The sequence below is a fragment of the Pygocentrus nattereri genome, chromosome 10 (assembly GCF_015220715.1).
Source record: "Pygocentrus nattereri isolate fPygNat1 chromosome 10, fPygNat1.pri, whole genome shotgun sequence".
Taxonomy (NCBI): Eukaryota; Metazoa; Chordata; class Actinopteri; order Characiformes; family Serrasalmidae; genus Pygocentrus; species Pygocentrus nattereri.
In genome coordinates, this window is record NC_051220.1 from 5,092,501 (window position 1) to 5,117,500 (window position 25,000).

At 41.8% G+C, this 25,000-nt stretch overlaps 1 protein-coding gene across 4 annotated transcripts in view; it reads right to left on the reverse strand.

The window, feature by feature from the left end:
* Positions 1-832: 832 nt before the first annotated feature.
* kcnh1a (potassium voltage-gated channel, subfamily H (eag-related), member 1a) overlaps positions 833-25,000 on the reverse strand; it is a 134,250-nt gene continuing 110,082 nt past the window's right edge. For all 4 annotated transcript variants that reach the window (XM_017707779.2, XM_017707777.2, XM_017707776.2 and 1 more), the window contains one exon: positions 833-11,684. In XM_017707779.2, coding sequence (XP_017563268.1) covers positions 10,824-11,684 — 861 coding nt within the window. In that variant the 3' untranslated portion in view covers positions 833-10,823. The remainder of the gene's footprint in view (positions 11,685-25,000) is intronic.

Here is a 25,000-nt window from a genome sequence, read left to right on the forward strand (position 1 = left end):
TCTCTCTGTCTCTCTCTCTCTCTGTCTCTCTCTCTCCCTCTCTCTCTCTCTCTCTCTCTGGGCAGGCGAAAATGTCCATATATATCAGTCGTAAGATGGTGGTACTGACTGCAAGGCCAGAAGGATTCTCTCTATGCTGGTCAGATGAAGGATTTTAATTGATTTTAATTATTATAAGAGCCTGTGTGATGTGGAGGCCTTTGAAGCGATGTGGTGCTGTGGTGGGGCCGTGTGCTGAGTGTGTGAGGGTGAACTCTGCTTTGCTCCTGAGTCTGTCTCTCTCTCTCTCTCTCTGTCTCTACATTTCTGTTTCTTTTGATCCAGACTCTCATCTCTCATCTATCATCCTCTAGTCCTTCATCAGTGGTCACAGGACGCTGTTGGCTGGATATTTTTGGTTGGTGGACTATTCTCAGTCCAGCAGTGACACTGAGGTGTTTAAAAACTCCAGCAGCACTGCTGCATCTGATCCACTCAGACCAGCACATCACACACTAACGCACCACCACCACATCAGTGTTACTGCAATGCCGAGAATGATCCACCCAAATAGTACCTGCTCTGTGAGGGTCCTGACCAAAAAGTCCACAAACAGATGGACTACAGTTTGTAACTTTAGAACTACAAAGCGCTCCTCTATGGTCAGTGGAGCTGATCAAATGGTGTGTCATGAATGATCAGGCTTAGCTCCCATTACTCGTTAGCCTCATGTCTCTGTGACTATGGAGGAAAATTTTCTTTTTTTATTTATTGGCTCAACAACAGGGTCATTATTCTATTAATTACTCTGTACATCCCCATGAACAAACCACGAGGGCCAAGAGAAACGTGATGTGTATAAAATATTTTATTATCATAAATATTCATTTACATATTCTTTACAAATCCTCGTCTGTTGTGCTTTACAAGTAGGCGAAACGTTCGTCTGATGATGTGGACACAATATGAACACATCAGTGAGTACGAGTCCTCCAACCACACCTTAAAGCCACTTAAACTACTTCATTGAAGACCCCATTTTCATCTGGACAAACCAGCCCATGGTGGATTAATAGCAAGAATAGATCAGATATATGTCAGTCCGACAGCTCAGGGCCCGTATTCACAATGTACGGAGCACTGTTTCTGCATCAGTCTCACTTTTATCACCCGGAGATAAAGGCCTGTATAGAAAGTATAACAGCTGATCCTGGATCAGTGCTCATACCTGACCTTGAGTTAGACCCTGGACTGTACAGCACGGTGCAAATTCCCTTCCAGCCAGACAAACAGGGAAGGACACATCTAGATCATCTGAGCACTTCAAGTTCCCCAAAGCTGGAGACCAACCAGTATGTTTATGGTATGATGTATAGCATCATGTTGCACTGAGTAGTGAAACAAGGTTTCGTAGCATCAGAGGAACAATAGAATGTGTTAATGCAAGAAAGAATCATCTTTAATGTGCGGTTCTCTGGCTAAAATGTTTTCAACTGTTTTTTTTTTTCTCCTTCATGATGTTTTCATCATGGATCTGTGTCGAAACCGACCTAATCTACAGAACAACACATGCTATTTTTCCTTCTAGGTGCAGCGAATCTTCTACATATTCAGCTTCTCGCTCTCTGTCCCAACCCATTCATCTCTCTTCTCGATAAAAAAGCATGTTCTCATTATTATTCGTGCAAACGAGGCATTCGTATTGCTTTGTACTTTAAAATCATGCAATGACATCATCGCCAATCATAGAATTTTTAGACTATTGCTCACAAATGCATTCTTTCATAGCAACTGCTGGTAAACCGGACAAGTTTGGAGCAACTGTCCCCATCATTGGGAAGGCTTCCATTCCCGGCGATGCCACAGCCATCCGTTCTGGAGTCCAAGAGAGAATAATTGGCCCTTAGTAGCACCATAAGCTACTAAGCTACATGGTGGTGTAGTGTAGTGGGTAACACTGCTGCCCTCTACGCTGTAGACTGGGTTTCATTCCCCTGGCTGGGTAAACATTTCAAATTAGGCTACAATGTTTGTTTAGAGATTCTACATCAGTTGTGCTGTTTTATCCACACATTATGGCTCCAGGTTTGCAGTCCAAACCAGCAGGAGCTCCACTTGTTTGGTCAGTTGGTCTCAGTCTTTAAACAGTGGATTGTTTCGAGGCATCTTGTAAGGCAGAAGCTCAATGCGTTTAAAGTAGATTGCTAACTGTTATTTGTCACCTGCTTTGGCTGTTATCGTGATGTGTGATCTGTGGTGGAGGCCGGGGGGAGGCATGCTCTCTTGGACTCCTGAACGGATGGCTGTGGCAACTCCAGGGATGCACACAACAAAACAGCCTCTACGTACTAATAACACGATCTTCCACAAACAAAGTAAATATCATTTGAAGCAGTCATTTGAGTTTCGCTCTACAGTTTCTCATTAGGCCGACTGTTGACTGTTGTTTGCTGTCAATGTTCTGTAAAGTTGCCAACCTCGCAACAGCTGCTATGAACGAGCTCATTTGTGGAGCATGGATAGCTCAGTGGCTGACTTTGTTGACGTAGATCCTGCTGTTCTGTGTATAGGTTTTCAAGTCCTGTCCAGTCCAGCTCTTCTCACATAGTTCAAAACACCGTGGGCATGTGTACATTCTTATCCGCCGACTAGACAGCGCACGATCAAGGTAGTTTTAAGAGACAACATGAAGCAGATTAGTGGTGTGTTCCTACTCAACCCAGCATTGATGGCGTACTGGAAAAGGCCAAGCATTGGAGAAATACAGAACAGCTTCGTATTGCTTAACATCCCATCATCAGCTCAAATGCTGCACATTCTGATTAGCATATATCTGCATGTGTGTTATTATTGGGCAACATTCATATGTCTTTACTGTACATGAGAGCGGCTGAGGGAAAGACACTAACTAGCAAATACTTGCGGTGGAAAACTTCATGAGGTTTAGTGTTTATACAGAAATATGAGCAGCAATAAAGATGGCCATTAAATATGTGAAGGTGATATGCACGTGTTGGAACATGCAGTAGCTACCACACCCTCCTGTGTGGTGCTGTAGTGATATGGTGGAGTAACTGCTATGATATAAGTGCATGCAAGGACAGGCTCTAACCAGTCTCTCCATTGGTGGATCTCTTCTTCGTAATATTTTGACTTGCTTTTCAGAGTTGAAACACCCTCTATGCAGAGGTCAAAACCTTCTCTACTGAAAGCGCTGCGTTCTAGATAACATTGTAAGATGGTAGATAGTACAGCATTTTAATCACTGTCTTCAAGCAGTTGAGATACTTTTGATGCTTTTGGCCTCAGACTGGTTATATATTCTGCCTTCAAAGCCTTGCTGTAAGTGGGGTTCACTTACACACACACACACACACACACATGCATGCACTGTGTATTTGCCACATACATGCACACACCATGCAATGGAGAAGCTCCTCAAGTGGTGAATATAAACCCTTAACGTAGTGGGTGTGACAGTTTCAGCACTGGGCTGCTCCACTGTGGGAGCAAAGTTCCAAGGAAACCTTTCCAAAACTGTGACATTTCAGAAGAACTTGCTTGTCACACAGTTTCAAGGCATGAAAATGAAAAATTTAAAGCTCTGTAGTTTGTGACACCAAGGAATGCTGAGTATCCGACGTACTTGGGTTTGTTTTTTTCCAGACTGCAGGCCTGGAGACGCCTTTCGCTGCACATTTCTGTTTTCCCTGATCTAAAGCACCTGATACACCAAGCTGACTGTTCTGCGGTTGGGCTGTTGTTGAGTACCTGCATCACACCACGTTGGCCCTAGTCTGCACCCATTTGAGTTCTCTGATTGAGGAACAGAACTGAGCAAACGCAGCAAACGACACTGGAGAGGGCACATTTTAGGTGCAGTATACGATTTCAGTCCAGTACATTTTTGTCTCTCTAAGGCTACATTTACACAGCAGGTAAAAGTGGCCCAAATCTGATTTTCTCACCAAATCTGATTTTTGTTTGGCTGTATCTATATCATCTTTTAAATGTGACCTGGATGCAACATCAGTCTGAACAGATCGGCTCCTAAACTGACCCTCATGCCCAAAAGAACAGCTTCACGTGGCTCGCCCAGAGGTAAACAATCATGACGGCCAGCGAATGCCTGTCGCTTCAGCTTCATCTTCACCAGCATCACAGGAGCGATTGTGAGGTTCCAGTGTTTGACAGCTGGACTCTTCACCCACAGTGTGTTCGAGTTCACTGTAAAAAGGGCCTGGTGTTCGGTCACGGGCACTACTTTGGTTTGTGTCCTCGGATTCTTTAAGCTGTTCTTTCCTCCAGCCATTTCATTCAAGAGTGGCTGCAATGAGTCTCTTCTAATTTTTGGTACAGAAACATCAGCCTAAATGTTTTTGAGTCTCAGCAGCGCGAAATTATGACGAATGTCGAGTTGAACTGACAAATGAGTCGCATGAATTCCGATCTGGCTGTTCAGACTGAGTCTCACTGCCTCATTACAGTTACGCAATAAGCTATTTGGCCTTCCTAGCAGTTCCGTTAGCTTTCTTGCTTCCTTCACCAGCAAATCAAGAAAATATTCAAAGTTCGTTGATGTCAGTTTGGTGTGTCAAGGCCATAAATCCTCTGATTAACTTAATAAGATAACTGAACAGCTTCATACGTGTGATCTTGGGGTTTTGGAACTAGGGTTGGCAGCCTTCTTCTCAAAGCTCCAAAATGTTACTGTAGTCTAAGAGCACCAAGGCGCTCCCACCACCCGTCCAGTCACAGAGGCCACGAAAAGAGCAAGGACCGCTCCAGGGCCGTGCTGTGAATAAAGGAAGGTTAAAAAAATACAAATACAGATACTCAGCATAACCTTTGAATCTGCAGAGCGGGGAGGCAGGGAAGAGCAGTCAAGCTGATCAGCTCGCCACAACGCTCAAAAAGGTGCTGAGGTGGAAAAAACATTAGCCACGCAGTAATTTGGCTTGGCATGTGAATAACGTTGAATATCAATAAAAAAAAGAAGAGAATATAGGGGGACCAGTGTGTATATACTATACTATACTATACTGTATATATCTGATCCTGAGACAGCCCTTATAGGACTTACTGCGACAGAAAATTTTTTTGTGCTGTATACTCAAATATAAAGGGTTAAAAATTATTATTCATAAAGATAGTAAGAGTGAATATTGGTATATGTAACTAAGTATGTTCTCCATACTAAGTAACATAGTACAGTAGTATTAAGTGTATGCCATTTATGCCAGTTCTTGTAATTGTTTTGATCCATGATGAATTGGGCAATACCCAGTGCAGTGTGTAAGATTTAGTGGCATCTAGTGGAGAGGCTGCAAGCTACAACCAACTGCATACCCCTCCCTCACCCCTGCCTTTCCAAGTGTGTAGCAGAACCTACGGGGTTCCTTGTCAGCGAGGATTCACCCTACTTTGCTTTTTCTTGTGCTAAATATTAAGTATGATTCTCCATTTCTCAAAGGTGGGTTCTCAAACTTAACACACAGTTGTCCAGCAACCACTGAGTTGTCTTCTTTCTACGTCTTCCAACTGGAGGCACACCATTTTTAAATTCAAGCAGCCACTTCAACATAAAACGTAAAAGGCGCTCTTTAGAGCCAGTGTGTGGTTTGCCCGTTCTGGGCTGCTGAAACATGCTGGCACAATGTGGCAGCCTCTGTCGGAAGAGGACCCACTGCCTATGTAGATATGAAGGGCTCATTCTAAGCTAAAGAAAACGCAACGATTTGCAGTTACAGGTGATTATACACTAAAGAAAACATGGACTTGTGTCTTTCAGCTAATAGATCCCCCTTAATCTTACACTGCACCTTTAATTGGAGGTCACATGGACTTTTGTTCTGTAATTTGGCTTGAAAATACAGCAACAATAACATTTTTGTCTGTTCTTTCTCACTAATTTTAGGGCTAAACCTAGACTATATAAGCTTGAGTCACCACTTCCAATCCAAGAGTAGGTGGAAACTGGTCCTACAGTATATATCTTATAAAGTCAGGGTAAGTTTAAAGGGGAATCCCACTGATTTTTCAACATTTCTGCAGAATTCAGTCATTCAGCCTTTCGGTCATCAGATGTGGCTAATTCAGAATTGTTCACAGAGGCTGTGATAGGAACCAGACGTCTGAACTGTACTACTGCACAGAAAGCTATTCTGTGAAATTATGAATTCACTGTCTTAACGCCTCAGATGCCTTGTTTTATAATAAGACCTATATTTTAAAGCCATTCATGGAGAAAGGATATATGCAAGAAAACCTTTTTCATCTTACCATCAACACATATTAGAACTCAGTAGGCACATGTGGGTCCACTAGTGGTTTTGGATGTAAATACTACCAATAATAACATATAAACATTCAGAGTTGTTCTATAATATGCCATTTCACATCAAGTCACTAAGAATGGCTTACTTCCTAATTTGGCTGAAATGTTGGAAAATTGGTGGGAATTCCCTTTTAAAGGCCATGTACCAATACACCATGTTGGATCCACATTAAATGATATCAGCAAAATTCTTCATAACGGATGTTTCAGTCCCTTCACTGAAAGCAGTGAAAGTAACTTGGAAAGCAAACTCAAAAGTTTGTGAGGCCACAAAGATGCAGGTGTGTGAGCGTGTGAGCGTCCCTACATGAGAGGGGTGCATCACTGAAGTGTAATGAGGGTCTCTAGCCTGGCAAAATGAGGCTTATGCATCAAAGCTAGCAGCAAGGCCACAGTGATGACATGCACATAGAAAAGTGTGTGGGTGTGTGTGTGTAAAAGAGACCAATCCATGCTTCTGCAGTAGTATCTCTTAGTTTAGGAAGACTCAGCCACTCTGCAGGCTGACACTGATCATGTTTCAGGAATAGTCAGTAATTCTAGCCCATAGGCCTTCTCCTTTAAAAACACACTTCTCAACAGAAAAGTCTTCAAAAAAATCAAAGCAGCCCCTCTGAAAAGAGGCTGGGCGACCCAAACACCTGCCAGGCAGATGGTGATGTTGTCTGATACAGTTCGGTACAGTTAAGACCAAAATCTCTGTGGAAACTCCAGGTTGGCGTTAGCAGACTGGGTTAAATCAGCAACATGAAGGCAAAGTGTAGAGCTGAGAGACATCATTATACAGTACTGCGTGCAAGTCAGAGACCACCCTTCATCTATTTTATCTTTCAGATAAAACGACCAAGAAGTAGAAGTTAGGAAAGAAGGAGAAAACAGAAAATTACACAGCAGCCTCAACAGCTGACTATAATATTACATTTATCATTATTTACTGTGTCCACTGTCTTCCTCTACTACAGCTCCCTTTCTTTTTTGCAGGGAGGTTTTTCCACACCTCCAAATTTCAGTCTTAGAAGTTCATTTTCTGCTTTTCAAAATGCAAATTAAGCACATTCAGTGATGACTTTCAGTTTTGGAAACTCCTTTGATTTTCTTTCTTTATTGTCGCCGTCCAAAGAAAAACAAGCGTCTCCAAAATAGGAACTTCACAGGAGAAGGCAAAAACTCTCTTCAATGTAAGTCAATGTAAAGAGCTTTACTTCTAAGTGATTTTTGATCATTTCTGTTGGTCCATTCATCATGAAATTTTGAGACAATATAAAGGACAGCTCGTGTAGATGTCGAAAAATATGATGTAGAAAAATAAAAATGGACAAAACTGGAGATACATGGTTTTCTTTGGACAGCGATGATATGCAAGTGGATTATGGGACATTCAGACGTTTTTAAAGGCTAAACTTGCTGCACCTCGTACTTAAAAAGAATCAGGACATGACTGTTAATGCAGCTCCTCAACACATTTGGTTAAAAGTAGGTAAACACAAGAAAGTGATTTGAGAGAACATGAAAGGCAGCGAAAAGTAAAATGTGTTTATAAAAAAGCAACTGAGACCTTTTGTTCAGGTTCTGTGCTCAAGTTGTTGTACAGCTTTGGGCAGCGATGCGGAATACTAATAATAAAAAGTTCAGAACTATATTTTATTTATGTTTTCAAAACCTGCAGTAGCCAAGCATCATTTTAGTTAATGAGCCAAATCACTTTTGCCAACTGCTGGCTTCTTTGGAGGGGACAACGTCTGAAGCATAATAGGCCTGTTCCCAATATGGGCCTGCAGCCCAATATTGGATTTATAAACCTAAAAAAACATCAAATCTTCCAGGGTTAAATCTTACTGTGTGATAATCGGTTCTCGTGCCACAGATCAGCAATCTGATTGGTCCCCACTCAAATGTGAAGCTCGAGAACGAACGTGAACGAGGGAGCACAGCGATGATGTGTCAGTGGTTTGACGTGCCAATTATTTTTGTATATTGTCATTTCTCGCCACACATTATGACACATTCTGTTTGATTTAGATTAGCAAGAAAATGCAGTTATAAAGGCATATTACTTTGCATGACGTCATCACTCACGACACTTCAGCCTCACGAAATTTCAGCCTCCCAAACTTCACTGCGTCCCTGGCTCTGGGTGATCAAAAACAGCCAAAACTTGCTTTTCCACTGACGGGGACGAGAGAGAGAAGCAGTCCTCGAAAGTCAGCTGGGAGGACAGTTGCTCAGCGCACAAGATGTTTTTTTTAAACTTAAACCCACTGCAGAGACTAGAGGAACACTTTCCAGCAGCTTTGAGGGAGTCTGAAAAGGTGCTGTCTGAACACCCCCTTATTTTATACCTAATCACTTAAATTTTCTTAAAAATGAATAACTTATACTTAAATGGCCAATTCACCTGGAAATGAACTAAATCAAGCCTGGTCTCTGACTTTTGCACAGTACTATATGTGCGTGTGTGAGAGAGAGAGACACCCTGCTGGAGTGTCAAACACCGGAGGGTGCCGCCTGCCAGTCCAGGACCGCGTGTCGCCATGACGACTGTCCGTCACAGCAGGCCCCTGAGGCTAAACTTTCACTCTGTCAAGTCGTCTCTGGAGGCTGTCGCTGGGGTGCTGCTTCACATCAGCTGTGTGTGTGTTCACGACATCAAGCGTGCCATCACTTCAGCATCTCAGCTCTTCTCCCTCAGGACGAGATGTTCTCTCTCTCTCTCTCCCGCTTTCTGCCCTCACTCTCTCCCACTCTCTGTCACACACATACACGCGTGCTGTGTTGGTGTGTTTTCTGCAGAATGCCCTGCCGTCTCCGGCGAGCACCATGCGCCTCTGTCACTTCTGCGCACCCCGACCTCCAAAGCAGCTGCATCTGTTTTGTCGTCCCTCCAGACATATTGGCCTCTGCTTGTTGAAGTGTCCTCGAAATCTCACCCACACAACCAAACCCCACCCCAAGTTTTTTGGTTCTCAACTTCAGTCCTGGGGACCCACTATGTTGCTCCAGCACACCTGAGCCAGCTCCCAGGTTACTGATCTATCCGTGCTCTGCCCACAAACATGTTCTTCTAGAGCAACTATAGTCTCACAGGGACAGAACTGATCTCATAACGAGAACATCTGGGGACAACCATGAGAAATCTAGGTGGGAACATAAACTGTTTTATGGTGGGAACAAACTGACTGAACCAATCTAACGCTTTGTGGTGCGCAGGTCAGACAAACGGCAAGCCTGTCGCTAGCCCATGGATGGAACGTAGGTTAGCATGGCTGGAAACTCCAATCAAGCATGTAGATGTGTGTCACATATGCAGAGAGCACATTACATGCAGTAAAAATAGTTTTTGATATTACTCCAGAAGTGAAAAGAGAATGGATTAGAGGGATGGGGGCTGGTTTTAAAGGGGTTGTACCCTTAGCGTCAGATTTTGCCACAACCGCACATTTGAACAAGTTTGTCCCCAGATGTGCACTTTCGTTTTGAGAATGTGTTTGACCCCACGATAATATAGCAACTATTGCAAGTTTGGGCAATATTTTTGTTAAAGTACCTAATTTTAGGAGTGAATTAACACTGAACAACTGCATTTTGCTTTACAAAGAGAGAACAGTTAGTCGGGTTAACTGGATTTAGTGCAGCACTTTGTTAAATGCTAACTAAAAGTCACTGTACTGAAAAAAATGTGGCAGTACATACGATTATATGTCTGTTCCAACTTCAGAAACCTCAGAAAAATACTGTTATGAATTCTGTGTACTGAGAAAATATGTATTGATATTTTTGCCATATCGCTCACCCATACCTGATATACCTGAACGAATGCATTATAGCTTTTAAACGAGTCAATTAGCTTTAAGTGAATATTATTTTTTGTATGCTTGAGAAAGGTCACACTGGACAGATCAGGTGTAGTTTTTTGTTGCATGTCAAGGTTTTAAGCAGAAAGATTGCTGGCTTATGCTCTGTTAATGTGGATAGCCAGCTAAGTTAATGTTGAGCCTACATCACTAGTTACTGTAGCATGGCTGAAGTTGCTGTAAGGCATTTACTGACATTTTCTCAGTGACATTACAGCAAAAATGCCATGGGCGACAATGTGCTGCCTTCAGCTACACTGTGACAGGGACAGGACAAAGTAGTCAGGGGATTATTTGGTGGTCACAGGTGCCAATGCAGCTGTAAGGAAGACTGAAACTGTTATTTTGAGTGTAGCCTGATTACACAACAATGAAGCTACACTCAATCTGCCCTATTATTGTGACCTTTTGAACCCGTGCAAAAGACTGCATGCATAATTTAAAACTTATAACGTGTGCTAAAATTTCTCATCAGGTTGAACAGCAGTTTTGTCAATGCTCTGTAGAACTTATTTAATATTTCAACAAAATATATTTGTTTCTGGGGCATGAATAAGTCAGTTATCAAGCCTTTCATGAGGTGTGCTGGTTCAAGAAAAACTCTAACAAGTCCCGAGCAGGGGGGGTCCCGAGGACTGGAGTCGAGAACCCCTGTTTTAGGAGAAGATGTCATCCTTGTCTGAGTCCGGGGATGTGGGTCGCGAGATATGAAACAGAGGTGTGGGAGAGGGAGGGCTCTTTCCGCCCCTTAGCAACTGCAGCACCTCAGCGACCTGCGTCTCCAGGGCGACCATGCGGTCTCCGAGAGTCGACAGCTCGTCCTTGAGTTCGGCTCGGAGCTCCAGCAGCGCTGTGTGGAGGGTGTGTTCGGGAATAGGCGGGATTGTAGCTGGGACAGTAGGTGGCGGTCTCCCGTCAGGCTGGACTGGGCTGTGATCCCCAGGCGTCCGTGCTCCGCCCTCATCCAGCCGCAGGTCACTCTTTGTGATCCCGCTGTCACACGAGTCTGTTTTCTTCAAGCCACCGGGCTCAGCTGACTTGCAGCCGCGTTCGGGGAGCGTTTCCATGGATTCAGCTTTGGCCACGTTGCCCCAGCCATCTGGCTTGGCCAAGCTTTCCCGGAAACGCCCCCATCCCCGGGATGCCCGGTTTCCAACTGCCAGGGCGTTGGGTGCCTGCAGCTTGGCCCGGTCTGAGGGACCGGGGGGATGGACGCTGTGAGCAGGGTTTGAGGGGATGGGTGTGGCAGGACTCTCTGTCACGGTGACGACACTGGTGGTGGCGATGGTGACCGCATCCTGGACAACAACAAGCTCATTGTGGACGTGGCCTTTTTCCAGGTCCGGCTCATCAGGGCTCGGACGCTCAGCAGCCATCCGGGCCTCCTTTTGCTGCCGGAAACGCTGGAAAAGGCGCCTCACAGGGTGGTCCGGTGGAAGGTTGAGTGGAGCTTCATTCTTCCTCCTCAGACGCTCTTCCTCTTCACGCTTAACATCACTGATCTTCCTGAAGACAATCTGCAACAGAACAGAGTTTATTACACATTACAGCACGACACTACAGTGCAATGGTTAGGAATCCCTGACCATATTAATAATACTGATATTCTCGTAATACAGTGCAGATTTGACTGTTGTAAACTTGATGCTAAAAGGTCGCTGCTGTTACCTAAATCCCATAAAAGCGGATCCAGTTAGAACTGATACTGATACCCCAACTGACATTGACTTATTTTGGTCCATATCAGCCTTTTCAGAGTAAGGCTGCTGATCTAGGACAAGCTGCCCTGCTTTCATAACTACATTCATTTACAGTTTTAAAGTAAAAGCCTTTCATGATGAACACATCTCTAAATCCTCCCTTGGAAACTGAGTCTGCAAGAATCAAAAACCTAAAATGTGCATCAGAGTATATTTAGGCCCCAGATCTGACCATAAAGAATTGTAATGCTAGTTCAGCAGTTCTACCACAACACTTTATTCTCCTTTAACATCGGACTGGGATAGGGAACTGCTGAGTTTTGTAACTGAGGGCATGGGAGAACATTTGTATATCACTATATCAACCGTGCTGCTACATCCATGACCCTGGACCATTGTTATGTTTTGAAAGCTTTTGTTTTTGCAGTAACACCACTGGCCTGGCCTCTGGAATTCGGACTAAGGATGGGTGATGTAGCAAAAATATGACACCTAAAGGCATTTTTAATAATATAAAATACATGTTTTGTGAGCAAATTGAAACAATCACAATGTACCAAAAGAAAGTTTTAAAAGGCTTGTGCAATGTTTATATGTTTCATTCAACACCTTCCAAAAATAAACTATTTACGAAGAACAAGAGAGAGAAAAAAATGACAACTGTTGGTAAAAAATAAGATGATGTCATAATGGGCTGATCCAATCAGCTGCTTGCTACTATCCAGCTGTTGCAGTCAGTATACACAGGTTGTTGTCATTGTTTACAGGCCTTCTCGAAGTCCTCCACACTTTCAGCACAAGCCACCAGGCAAACAAAGTCAGGCTCCCGAGTGGCACAGCCATCTAAATGTTGGTCCTACCATCAGGAGATCGCAAGTTCAATCACTGGTGATGCCACAGCCACCTGTGCATCCCAACTGGCCTCACTCTAGGTGCATGGGATAGCCCCTCCCTCTCCCCACCATGCAACGCGATGCAGATCTGGTGGTTATCGCTATCCTCCAAGGGCGCCCTCCTAACACTAGCAGTAGTATTATCATGTGATTGGGGGAGTCCTAACTGGTGGGTGGAATTGGATGCAGCTAATTTTGGGAGAAAATTGGGAAAAATCATAAAAAAACCTAGGCTTTTCAAGATGTTCAGTGTGTACCCAATTTAAAGCAATTTTGAAAACCATGTTTAGATAATCAAATGAGGCAGATACATTCATCATTGCTTAAGTGGCAGGTTTATCATATTGAACTACCCTTTCAGATGAGCTAACGCTCAAGCTAACACTAGAGCTAATCGGAATGCTCTTAGACGCTGGGGAGCTAGTTGGTGTTGAGGAGGGTTACAAAGGGTAGCATGTATATTAGTGCATTAATATTTATCTTTACATGTGTTTCATCAAAAAGTAAGCATTGAAAAGTCCTGTTTAATCTATCGAGCAAGTTTTAAAAAGCTGATGCACATTATTATTTAACATCATATTAATATGATTTTAAACAAACACAATTTCCCAGATAAAGTTTAGTTTGGTTTAGTTTACCATGGAGGTAGCAGATTTCTGTTAATAGTTTTGCTATAGAGCTGTGACTATGGTCTTCCACCCCACTTAGCAAAATTTGTCTGGTCCACACACTGTAAAGTGAGTAGAACTAATTAGCCCAAATCTGGCCCAACTACATTGCAGGTCTACAACATTCACACCAGAGTTGGCCCACAAATATAGACATATATATGAGGCAAAACCATACGAAGCTGTCTGGCATCTAACTGTCATCTGGCCTAACATCTGCCTGATAGTCAATCAACACCCGCGTAGGAAAGCCAGAATCGGCCCACATCTGTCTGCTGTCTGGGACTAATCCGAAACTTTTCCACCTTCACAAATGAAATAAAAACAGCTCCACCCTCCAGGTGATAAGCATGGTGTGTCAGGCATTACACTTTCCACAGTAGCACCTTCCCACCATTTCTTACTTTAAATAATTCGGACCAATTTACCGCCGCCGCCGTTCTCACTGCAGGTTTGTTGTGAGGAGGTTTTCTCCTTCACTTGAGGGAAAAAGGAATGCTTAGAGACTATTGTGATTGGCTGGGAGGCATGTCAATCATAATTTTCCAAATGGTAAATGGGTCTACATTTGTATTTGTTTATGATTCTAGTGATTCAGTGTTGTAGAAGTACTTATTATACTGATAATATACTCAGAAAAAAACTATCATGACAATTTATATCATATTGTCCCCTCCTACTATTAGCTGCTAAGTTGGACCACATGTGTAACACCAGCAGTAAAATGTGCTCTTGCCCCCTAGTTTTCCCACAGTTTTTAGCTTCTCCACTGCTGCTCCCTCTCCAAGGCTTTTCTCCAGCCAGGAGCTCCTGCCATTCTCTAGATAAGTAAGTGCCTGTAGCATTCCTTATTCATTGGGCTTCATGCATATTGCAGGAGATTTCTTTTTTCCTTTTTTTTTATGGGACCATTTCTGTCTGAGACCCCTCAAATGTGCGGGTCATTCTGCTGTCAGAGGAGAGCACCCAATAGCTCTAAGAAGATTGAGAGATGAATTTCTATTAACCTTCTCTGGCAGGATGAGCATGGTGAGGCATGTTGTCCTTTAAAACAGTCCTTCAGTGAAGGTGAAACCATACATTTCTACCCCTCTCCCCCTCTTCCTTTTCTGACTCCTCTTAGATAAACTGTACAAAAAGGAATAAAGAAATATTTCGCCAATTAAACAAAAATAGTTATCGCTTTCTTCAGTTCCTTAAGTTATCGTCATTAAGTGGGCAATTGAGGTGAAACCTCAAAGTAATAAATAACTATCTTGCATAAAATGGTAGGAAATTTCAAGGTGGTCTAAATAAATTACACTGAAATGCCCAACACGTTCCTGGCATTTTTGGTTAAGTGTGTGTGAGTCTCAATAATCCGATCATAATCAGTTTTCTGTAGTTATCTGATTATTTAAACAGTCATGTAAACAGCACACTCTAGATCAGACTAAGGTCTAGAAATCTGATTAAGAAATCTGATAAAGAGGCTGGATTTTAGCTCACTTAGTTTTAGAAATTAGCGTTGCAGTGAGACGCAGCAAAACACTTTTGGAGTGATGCTGAAACCTACATGGATTTCAAGATTCTTCATCTTTGATGATGTATGTTCATATTTTCAGGTAAAGTGGTGTGATGTTTAAAAAAAGCTGTGGGATGAAGTTTTATGTTTACGTTGCGTCTTCTTCTATGAGTTTACTGGCTGGTTGCAAAGCAGACATCCTTTAGTATAGTGTAGTGAGTAACACCTGCCTTCTGTGCTGTAGACTGGAGTTCAGTCCCCCACCTGGGTTAGCACCCTACACTATATCCGTAAGAGTCCTTGGGCAAGAGTCCTAACACCACCTTCACCTACCTGTGTAAAATGATCAAATCATAAGTCGCTCTGGATAAGAGTGTCTGCCTTAAATGTAAATCCGATTACAGTCTGACTCATGGAGACGTGGAGTTTTCCTGTTATCCGATTACTCAAATTGGATTACTGAGTGTGTGTAAACATGGCATTGTTAAGGCTGACTGGTGTTTGCCTATATCCATAATTATGATATAAAAAACATAACATAGAGGACAGAAATAAAAACTGGAGATGCATTGATAATCACCTTTTAATTACATCTTGGCATCATGAACTGAAACTAAATGTAATCGTGATGTGCCTAAAGATTCCCACCTCCATTACTTACTATCATTTTGCCAAAAATAACTGGACGACACTTTGGAGATTCTTCCACACACTTACCCCATTACTATCTAGAACCTGTAGAGTATTAAACAATCTCTGGAGCAGTACCCCTCGTCACTGGGGCGGTACCCTCAAGGATGCAATCTCAGTACCTTTAGTCAGGGAACATAATTGTACCATAAACCATTGAAATGACATTTTCTAAGTTGTACTGACTCCACACACCCTTGCACAGATTGGACTCTGTGGTTCAGTCTGACGCTCGAGAACGACAGCGCTGGAATAAATCGGAGGGTTTTTGGTCCTGGTTGCATCATGTTTAATGGATACAGTAGCTTTCTGCAGAATAACATGCAGAATAATGGAATTCTGCTGATCTCCTCAAAGGCATGTATCAATTATAAATAAGCCCACTTGTCCTCTTCACGCTATAAAAAAGGTGTGCATCTGGGACTATTTTTAACCTTTAGGCAGACATACACACACATGCACGCACTACAGACAGTCTGTTCTTGTCATTACAGAGTTCTGGACAGAGTTTTTGATTATGAAGCCATCTTTCACATGTTAATATTCATACTGATGTGATGAATATTCAAGACGTAGGGTGGAGAGTCCAAGCATCTGTCCCGCCAATCTGTCAGCAGAATTACTGTGACTAGAATACTACACTCACACACTGCTGTCCTCTTCCTTCTCATGAGAGGCTCTGCTAACTTTCTTTCTGTGGTGTAAACGCTGTGTGAGCTGTATCGCTGCTGTCTGAACAAAACCTCCTATCTCCAAAATGGTAACTTTACAGGAGAAGGAAAAACTTACTTTACTTTTAATGTAAGTCAATGGAAGCAGAATTCTTTCCAAGTCATTTTGGGTCGTTTCTTTTGGTCCATTCATCCTGAAATTTACACACAATATAAAGGGCAACAGGCCTTTTCAAATTATGTCAAAAACTGAAAAACGACAAAAATGGGGAGAGGTTTTGCAGCAAAATACTGTAAACTCTACATTCTACTGGTTCAAAGTCGGAGGTGAAAACACTTTTAAATGACTTTGAGTGACTGTACACCTTATTAAAATAAATAAAAATAAAGGATCTATCTTTCATTTTGTCACTCTTGAAACAATCATAACACTACCAAAGCTGTGGAATCCAAAAACACTCGCAGGGACAAGACTGGCCGACGCAGCTTTGAACAGCTGCACACACATGAAATCAGATTTTTCACTAAAGCACCAAAAAGAAAATTAGTTTTTTTGCTAATGACGATTCTTAATGTTCCACACTGATTTTCAGATTTACTTCAGAACAATGGGATCTACCTGCTCACCATGTGACCATGAGGGACAGGGATGCAGCCTCACTTCCTGCTCTTCAATGCAGGGGAACACTAAAATAAGGCTTCTTTAATCTCTAAAAGCAACAATGAACAAAATACGAATTTACGATATTGTGTTATAATTAACTTATAGTATTATATAGATTGATAATTTGGCAGGTATTCCATATATATATATATATATGTGTGTGTGTGTGTGTGTGTGTGTGTGTGTTGTTGTGGGAACAAAACCTCTAATCTCTAAAATGGTAACTTTGCAGGAGAAGAAAAAACATATTCTACTTTTAATGCAAGTTCAGTGGAACCAAACTTTTTTCCATATAATTTTTGGCTGTCTTTTGGTCATTTTCGAACATGGTAAAGGACAACGGGTATTTTCAAATTATGTTAACTGAAAAACAAAAACTGCTGATTTGTGCTGATTCAGCAACTGTTCAAACACACACTCACTCAGTCTTATTCACTCACACACACACACACACACACTGTTCAGCCCATTAGCTGTGTCTCCTCCGTGTCGACCTTAACCTGGTTGCCCTTGGAAACGAGCGCATGAACTGACACCGACTTCGTTTGCACTAACGAGCTGCAAACCCAGTGTCACAGATCAGCAACCTCACACACACGTCTAGCTGTACAGACCACCAAACCGATACACACCTCTCTCTCCCAAGCAATGACCTCTGAGAGAGAGAGAGAGAGAGAGAGAGAGAGAGGGAGGGAGGGAGAGAGAGAGAGGGAGGGAGAGAGAGAGAGGGAGGGAGGGAGGGAGAGAGAGAGAGGGAGGGAGAGAGAGGGGGGGAGGGAGGGAGAGAGAGAGTGGGAGGGAGGGAGGGAGGGAGGGAGAGAGAGAGAGAAATAGACGTTTCCCAACGACTCTTTAAAGGAATAATCCTTAAAATACACCTTAAGGAAGAGCAAAACAATTTAATTTACACAATTTTCCCCGTTAACCTGAAGTGCAGCCGAGCAGCTGAGACATGTTTACTGTCTGAGGTTTGCTTCTTTAGCACGGGAGCTACGAGCTGCGAGGCTAATGTAAAATGGATCAAAGTGCAGATGAAATTCAGCCTTCAGCACGGCTGCTACTACTGTTTTAGCAAGGCTACATGCTTTTTATAGGTAACAGAGTGCCATACAACATCAGAACCCTCATAAACAAGTCTATCTGAGATTACGTACGGGGCCCATGTCCTGTGGCTTGTATTTATTTTTTTATAGGTACATTTATAGCATGCTGTGAGTTTATGTGCCAAAAATATATGCAATTATTTTTACATGATGAATTTCCAACTTTTTTTTATCCCTTAGAATTAAACAGGCTTGAGCTGAAACACTCGCTTTTAAGTTTAATATGAATGTGTGAGGCTAAACTCCATTGGCTAAGCAGGTGAATATACAGTACTGTGTGAGTCTTAGGCACCCAAGACACATCTATTTTTTGTGTAGTTTGTATATGTTATATATATATATATATGTTATATATATATATATATATATATATATATATATATATATATATAGTGATTTTCTGGATGTTGGTGTGTTTGTTTACCCATCTCCAAGCCTCTCCTCGAGGAAGCCCAGTATTATATATAGTTAAAAAGCAGCTCCTGGTTTGACCAATCAGTGCTCAGTAAATTGAACTCATGATGTCATTGATGATATTAACGAGTCTCTGTGGCGGCTGTGAAGGTGTCAAGGAAAAATATGGACCCAAGAAATTCTTGTTACTTTTTATTGTTTTTATGTTTATTTGAATTATGAATACGACTTTATTCTATTGTATATTGTGATAAACTCACTACTGAGGTCAACTGTTTAAAATTTGCTTAGATGCCTAAAACCTTCACACAGTATTGTATGTAAACGTGTTGATTTTTGTGACAGTGAAGACAGTGAATTCTGTTCCATATTGTAGGGTTGTCATGTGATCATGTGATGTGAAAATCAGTCATGTGATTTTTCTGTTGTGGCCGCCGTATTAGGGACTGAATTTGTGGCTTCGCTGCTCTGCAGAAACGTAACTAGATGTAAAAGATGGCTAAAATTATCTCCTTACTTTGGCAGACAAAAAAGTGACCTTGACAAAGTCAATAAAACGGTCGATATAAGGCTGTGATCCTTATTCAGCACTCCCCTCACACGGCATCAACTAATTAACCCAGATGTGATCAATGCTAGCCTTTAGATAACTTTAGCTAATGCTAACAGCCGAGAGATAAACAGTCATCCTGCTAATGTTGCAGCAAACAGACGGAATAGCTTTACTCTTTGTTTCTGATTTAAATGATGTTTAAATGGAGAAACATAGACGTTAAATATCAGACTGAACGTCGTGGCTTGGAAACGACATCGTGTCTCGACAGACGTGACTCTGTAAGTTTGCTGGTGCAGTTAGTTCAGAGTTCAGCTCCAGTCCTGAAACCCCTGAACTGCATAACTGTGGTTTCCCTGCTTAAAATACCTGATATTATTAGCTAATTAATCCCTTCTTGAGCTGAACGAAGTGTGAACAGCAGAGAAACACTAAACTATACAGTGCAGTGGCTCCAAACCTGGAGTGAAAACACTGAACACTCTATTGCATGAATTACTACTTAAGCATGATAAAAATGTTTTAAAATGTTTTTTAATTTAAAATTGCTTACATAATATAAATATTTATGTATTTATAAAAATTAAATGGGGTATTTGGTAATTTGTTGCCATATGGCAACAGTGCTCAATCGTACAACATAGCCATAAAATCTTTAAAAAAAAAAAAAAAAGCAACATAAAACCAAATTTTTCTCTAAAAACACGCTTTTATTGGAAACAAGAACAAATCCAACTTAAACTTAGTAAAATGTACGACCCAATATTTACAAACATCGGAAAATAAATAAAGTTCAATCGGTATTTGGAATGTATGGTAATATGAATTCCTAGTCATGTGATGTCATGAAGTATTAGTCCTTTCAAAATAAAAGACCTTTCTGCCACAATTAAACAGGAAAACAGATTTTATATTACTGCTTTTTAGTAAAATTGAGATAAAGTAACTGTTGACATATGGAAACACTGTTCAATACAAGATTACAGGTCTGTGCGTCTGTCGTCTTGCAGGTGAATCGTTCACAAAGCACAGCAAATTGAAGGCGCCGTGCAGCGCAGTCACTCCCTGATTCCGCCCTCTGAATGGTGGCGACTATACAGTGGGACATCATCCGAATCAATCTCTCGATCTGGTTTGAGGAGAGTTGTGTGGTGATGTAGGAATGTGGTTTGCTAATTGGTGGGGAATAAATTTCAGTAGTAACCAGACACCAAATATATCTTGGCTGGTCGACTATATTTGGGTTAATTGGGAAAAATTCTCTACATGAGAAGCTGTGAGAATTCTCAATGCACCGCTACAGTGGACGCCTTCATTTATTATTGATCTCCATTACATCATCGTTTTCCTTATTAACATTTTGACAGACTTGTTTTTCCCTTTTGATTGGAGGCCTGTGTTAATTGTTCTAAGCTCACACACTGACATGTGCAGCCACAGCTCAATCTGGCCTGTGTAATGACCTAATCCTACCAGTACTCTCCAACCTCCATATGCTGCTGGTCAGCGTGGGGTTTCATTGCAGTGGGCACACACACAAACTGCAGCAAACACACACACTGCCCATAACAATGCTGTCTGCTTCAACTACTAGCAGAGTGAAGGACAGTGTCCTGTTTGTCCCTTCGCTCTCTATAACTGACTCACAGAAACAGAAACGCACATAAACCCATGCATGCACCCACCCAAGACCCCCTCTTGTGCTGTACAGCATACATTACGTGTCAGTTTATGTGGTGCGTTTACTTTGTACATTTACTTGTTGGCCATTTTATGTGAAGTGAGAGTATTTTTATAGCAGATGTTTCCGATAAAATGGCCAACAAGTAAATGTACATGATAAGACCACCAATGGAAAACTGCTGACCAGATGGAGGATCATTCTCAGAACAGCAGTGACATTGACATATGTGTTGGTGTTGCTTGGTTTTTTACACAATAGACACATACTGGCCACTTTAATAGAAACATGTAACATGCACAGACAGACCCATAGCCACTGTCCTTTTGCCCCCAGACTGTACAATATATCATACAACTGCTATGTACACAAATCAGGCATAACATTCTGACCACCTCCTTGTTTCTACACTCTTTGTCCATTTTATCAGCTCCACTTACTGTATAGCTGCACTTTGTAGTTCTACAGTTACAGACTGTAGTCCATCTGTTTCTCTGATACTCTGCTACCCTGTTCCTCAGTGGTCAGGACCCCCATGGACCCTCACAGAGCAGGTACTATTTGAGTGGTGGGTCATTCTCAGCACTGCAGTAACACTGACGTGGTGGTGGTGTGTTAGTGTGAGTTGCGTTGGTCTGAGTGGATCAAGGAGAAACAAGGAGGTGGTCATGATGTTATGCGTGATCGGTGTATAATACGTGTGTTTCAACGCTCATTCTTTAAGGTCTTTTCAGCAAGGAGAGGAACAGAGCTTGTGAGTTTCTCAAATTTCATAGCTCTTGAGCACCCCCTTTGGTGCAGTACCAGTACAGAGATTTCCATTTCGTAACCTGCCACAGACACATGCTTGACTGGAAGTCACACAAATAGCTTCATCAACAGCCAGTAAATGACAGGAAGGAACAATGCTAATGACTTACTTGAGCAAGTTTCTGTTACTGTAAAAAAAAAAAAACATGGTTTATAACAGGCTCTGAGCAGCTCATCAAAAATTGCAACTCCTCAGTTTGTAGTAATTAATAGCACAGTAGACAAAGTTATAGCCTGGCATGCTGAAAAGGCTGTTTGAGTAGTAGAAGTAGCACTTTGTCTACTTTCTGTGTGGAGTTTGCACGTTCTGCCTGTGTCTACAGAGGTTACTTCCGAGAGTCCAAGTACATGCGGTCAGACAGCAGATTGATAGACTGGCGACCTATCCAGAGGGTTTACTGTGACAAAATCAGTTAATAGAAAAGGCAAGGCTAATCACTGAAATTGAGCTTAATTTGACACAATGGCTTAATCCTCAAACTCATGACAAGACTATGAAATTCAACCATTTTGGTCATGGGTGAATGACAAGAAGGAACGTGAATATCCTGAAAGTATGTCTCACAAAGCAGTGCGTTTTCTGTCTTGTTGGGCAGCATTTGGTAAGTTGAATGAACCCAGCCTAATGCTTGTCTATTTGCCATTTAGCCACACAACGTTCTGAAGTGTGCCGCTAATGCTGATAGAAACGTCCACGTGACGTTTCGATTTGGGCTATTTGGGGCAATTTGGGTAAATTACACAGACACTTTATCCTGCATGAATCAGTCAAATCTAACACAAACTACCTCACCTGGAAATCCTCTGGTAGGACTAATTCAGCTCGAATAGGGCTTCAGCGCACATGAAACAAAGAAACGTGCCATAACTATGATGAACTTCCACCTCAGTGCTAAGTTTGCCATGTTACATAATAATTTGAAGATTTATATCACATTTCTTCACTGTGGGCATATTCACCTCATTACAGCCTCCTAGATCATTAACTCTCTTTCATTAGCCCAAAGTAATCAAAACTTAATCTAGGAACACACGCACCCAGCAGAACCACGCCTGGGCATTTTACCATTACGCCACTCTAATGAGATTATTCTCACAAGTATCATTCTGTGAGTGGATTGACACTTTGGCAATTTCCCCTAATTTGGCTTAACTGTGCTTACTAAAATGGAAGTTTGAGCAGCACACAGAGAACCGCAATCTCTCATTCTCACAGGGAACGTTCAGCACGGCACAGAAACCAGAATGAGAGACTCTCATGTATAATGTATACAGTGTGCAGAGTCAGGTAACTACCTATATGTCACTACAATAATCATTTCTTTGCATCGTGAAAGGGTTCTTCAAATTGACTGAGAATATGCTGTAGACGGTTCTACATAGAACTTTTTTGAAGAAGGTTCTGTATAGCACCAAAAAGGGTTCCACTATTGTTATAAACCTTTTTTGGTACTTATACAGAACCTTTTTTTTTTTGCTAAGAATGATATACAGTACAATACAAATCCTTTTATTTATTTAATTTCTAGTCAAAATGGCCTGTAAATACAAGGTATTCACGCAGTTTCATGAAAAAGCAGGATATATTTCACAGAAAACTATAGAAAGTATATCAAACCTTTGAGTATTTCATTTGTTCACGCTTTATTTTTGTGCACTCTACTGTCGCTTTAACCAGTTACAGTCCTCCCAGACATCATGTTCCCAGACATCATGTTCCCCTTCAAAGAAACACCACGACTGGCACAACTTACATGCAACTAGTTGCATGCTGTGAGTTGCCTGCAACATAGTTTCTGTGCAACTTGACAGTTACAGAAAGCATTTCAGAAAAGTTGCAAGAAACTTATTGCACTATATTTTGGTCATTTGGCAGCTCATATTTTTCAACACCTTATTTACACCACTTTATTAGATACACCGTGCTAGTAAATGTTGGACCCCCTTTTACCTTCAGAACTGCCTTAATTCTTCATGGCAGACTTTTCGTCATGGAAACGTTCCTCAGAGATGTTGGTTGGTTATTTGAGTTCCTGTTGCCTTTCTATCATCTGGAACCAGTCTGCCCATTCTCCTCTGACCTCTCACATCAACAAGGTTTTCTCGTCCACACAACTGACCGCTCACTGGATATTTCCTCTTTTCCGGACTGTTCTCTGTAATCCTAGAGATGGTTGTGCGTGAAAATCCCAGCAGATCAGCAGTTTCTGAAATACTCAGACCAGCCCGTCTGGCACCAACAACCACACCACGTTCAAAGCCCCTTAAATCCCCTTTCTTCCCCATTCTGATGCTCAGTCTGCACTTCAGCAGGTTGTCTTGACCACCTCTACACGCCTAAATGCAGTGAGTTGCAGCCGTGTAATTGGCTATTTAGCTATTTGTGTTAACAAGCAATTGTACCTAATAAAGTGGCCGGTGAGTGTATAAGGTATAAGTTACATATTTTATTATCTTTGTATTTTTTTTCCAGGTTTCACTGTGTTGTTTGTTTTCCTTTAGATCTCAAATGAGACTAAGCTGTGTGTAAAATTAAGAAGCAGCAAGAAAGGAGAAAATGAGTCAAGCTATGTAAAACATTATAACAGCAGGCTAGAGGAATAAACAGTGGCACAAGCAGTTGTTTGAACAGCTGTTAGCATTAGCTGGGTGGTTAATGCAGCTGCTTACAGAGAGGTTAGCTTCCAAAAACTGATGTTTGTCAGTTTGTCAGCCGGGGCGTTTAAACCATCTTCTTGTTTTATAGATCTGGTGAATTCTGTTGTTTTAAAGTGGCAGTTTCATGAATCTCGTTTCACACAACAGTTGCGACGGAGTTTCAGGTGAGTTACAAAACACTTTACATAATGCAACTCAAGTGCAATTTAGTTCAACGAAACTTTCACACAAGCAACTACCCAAACTCACTTTGAGCTGCTTTGCCTTTCTTTCTCATTTGCATAAAACTGCTATAGGAGATTTTTCTAAGGCCATTAGACATAAAATAATCCACTCACACAAGGAAAAGGAAAGTGCAAGGAAAATAAGTGGAAAAAGCAGGAATTTCCAAAGCTGGAGTTCAAAATATTATTGAAACAGAGAAAATGGGCCTCCTAACAACCACTTGCAAGACCTGTTACACCACCAAAGCGGCCCCCATCAGATAAACAGCACTTAAAGCTTTCATCTTTGAGGGGGAGGAGAAAATCAAGCTGCTTCAGATCTGAAAACATCCACAGGTGTTTCTGTCCATCCATCCACTGTGAGAAGGATGTGTAGCTGTTCAAGAAGCTCTTACAGAAGTAGACAAGAAAGAAAATAGAGAAAATGAACAAAAGCAAACAAATATCAGACCAGTTCAAGCTGAGAGAAACCAGACAACTCAGATAACCACTCTGTACAATCGTGGTGAGCAGAAAAGCATCTCAGGATGCAGAATGTAGGACCTTGAGGTGGAGGGGCTACAACAGCAGAAGGCCACTTCGGGTTCCACTTCTATCTAC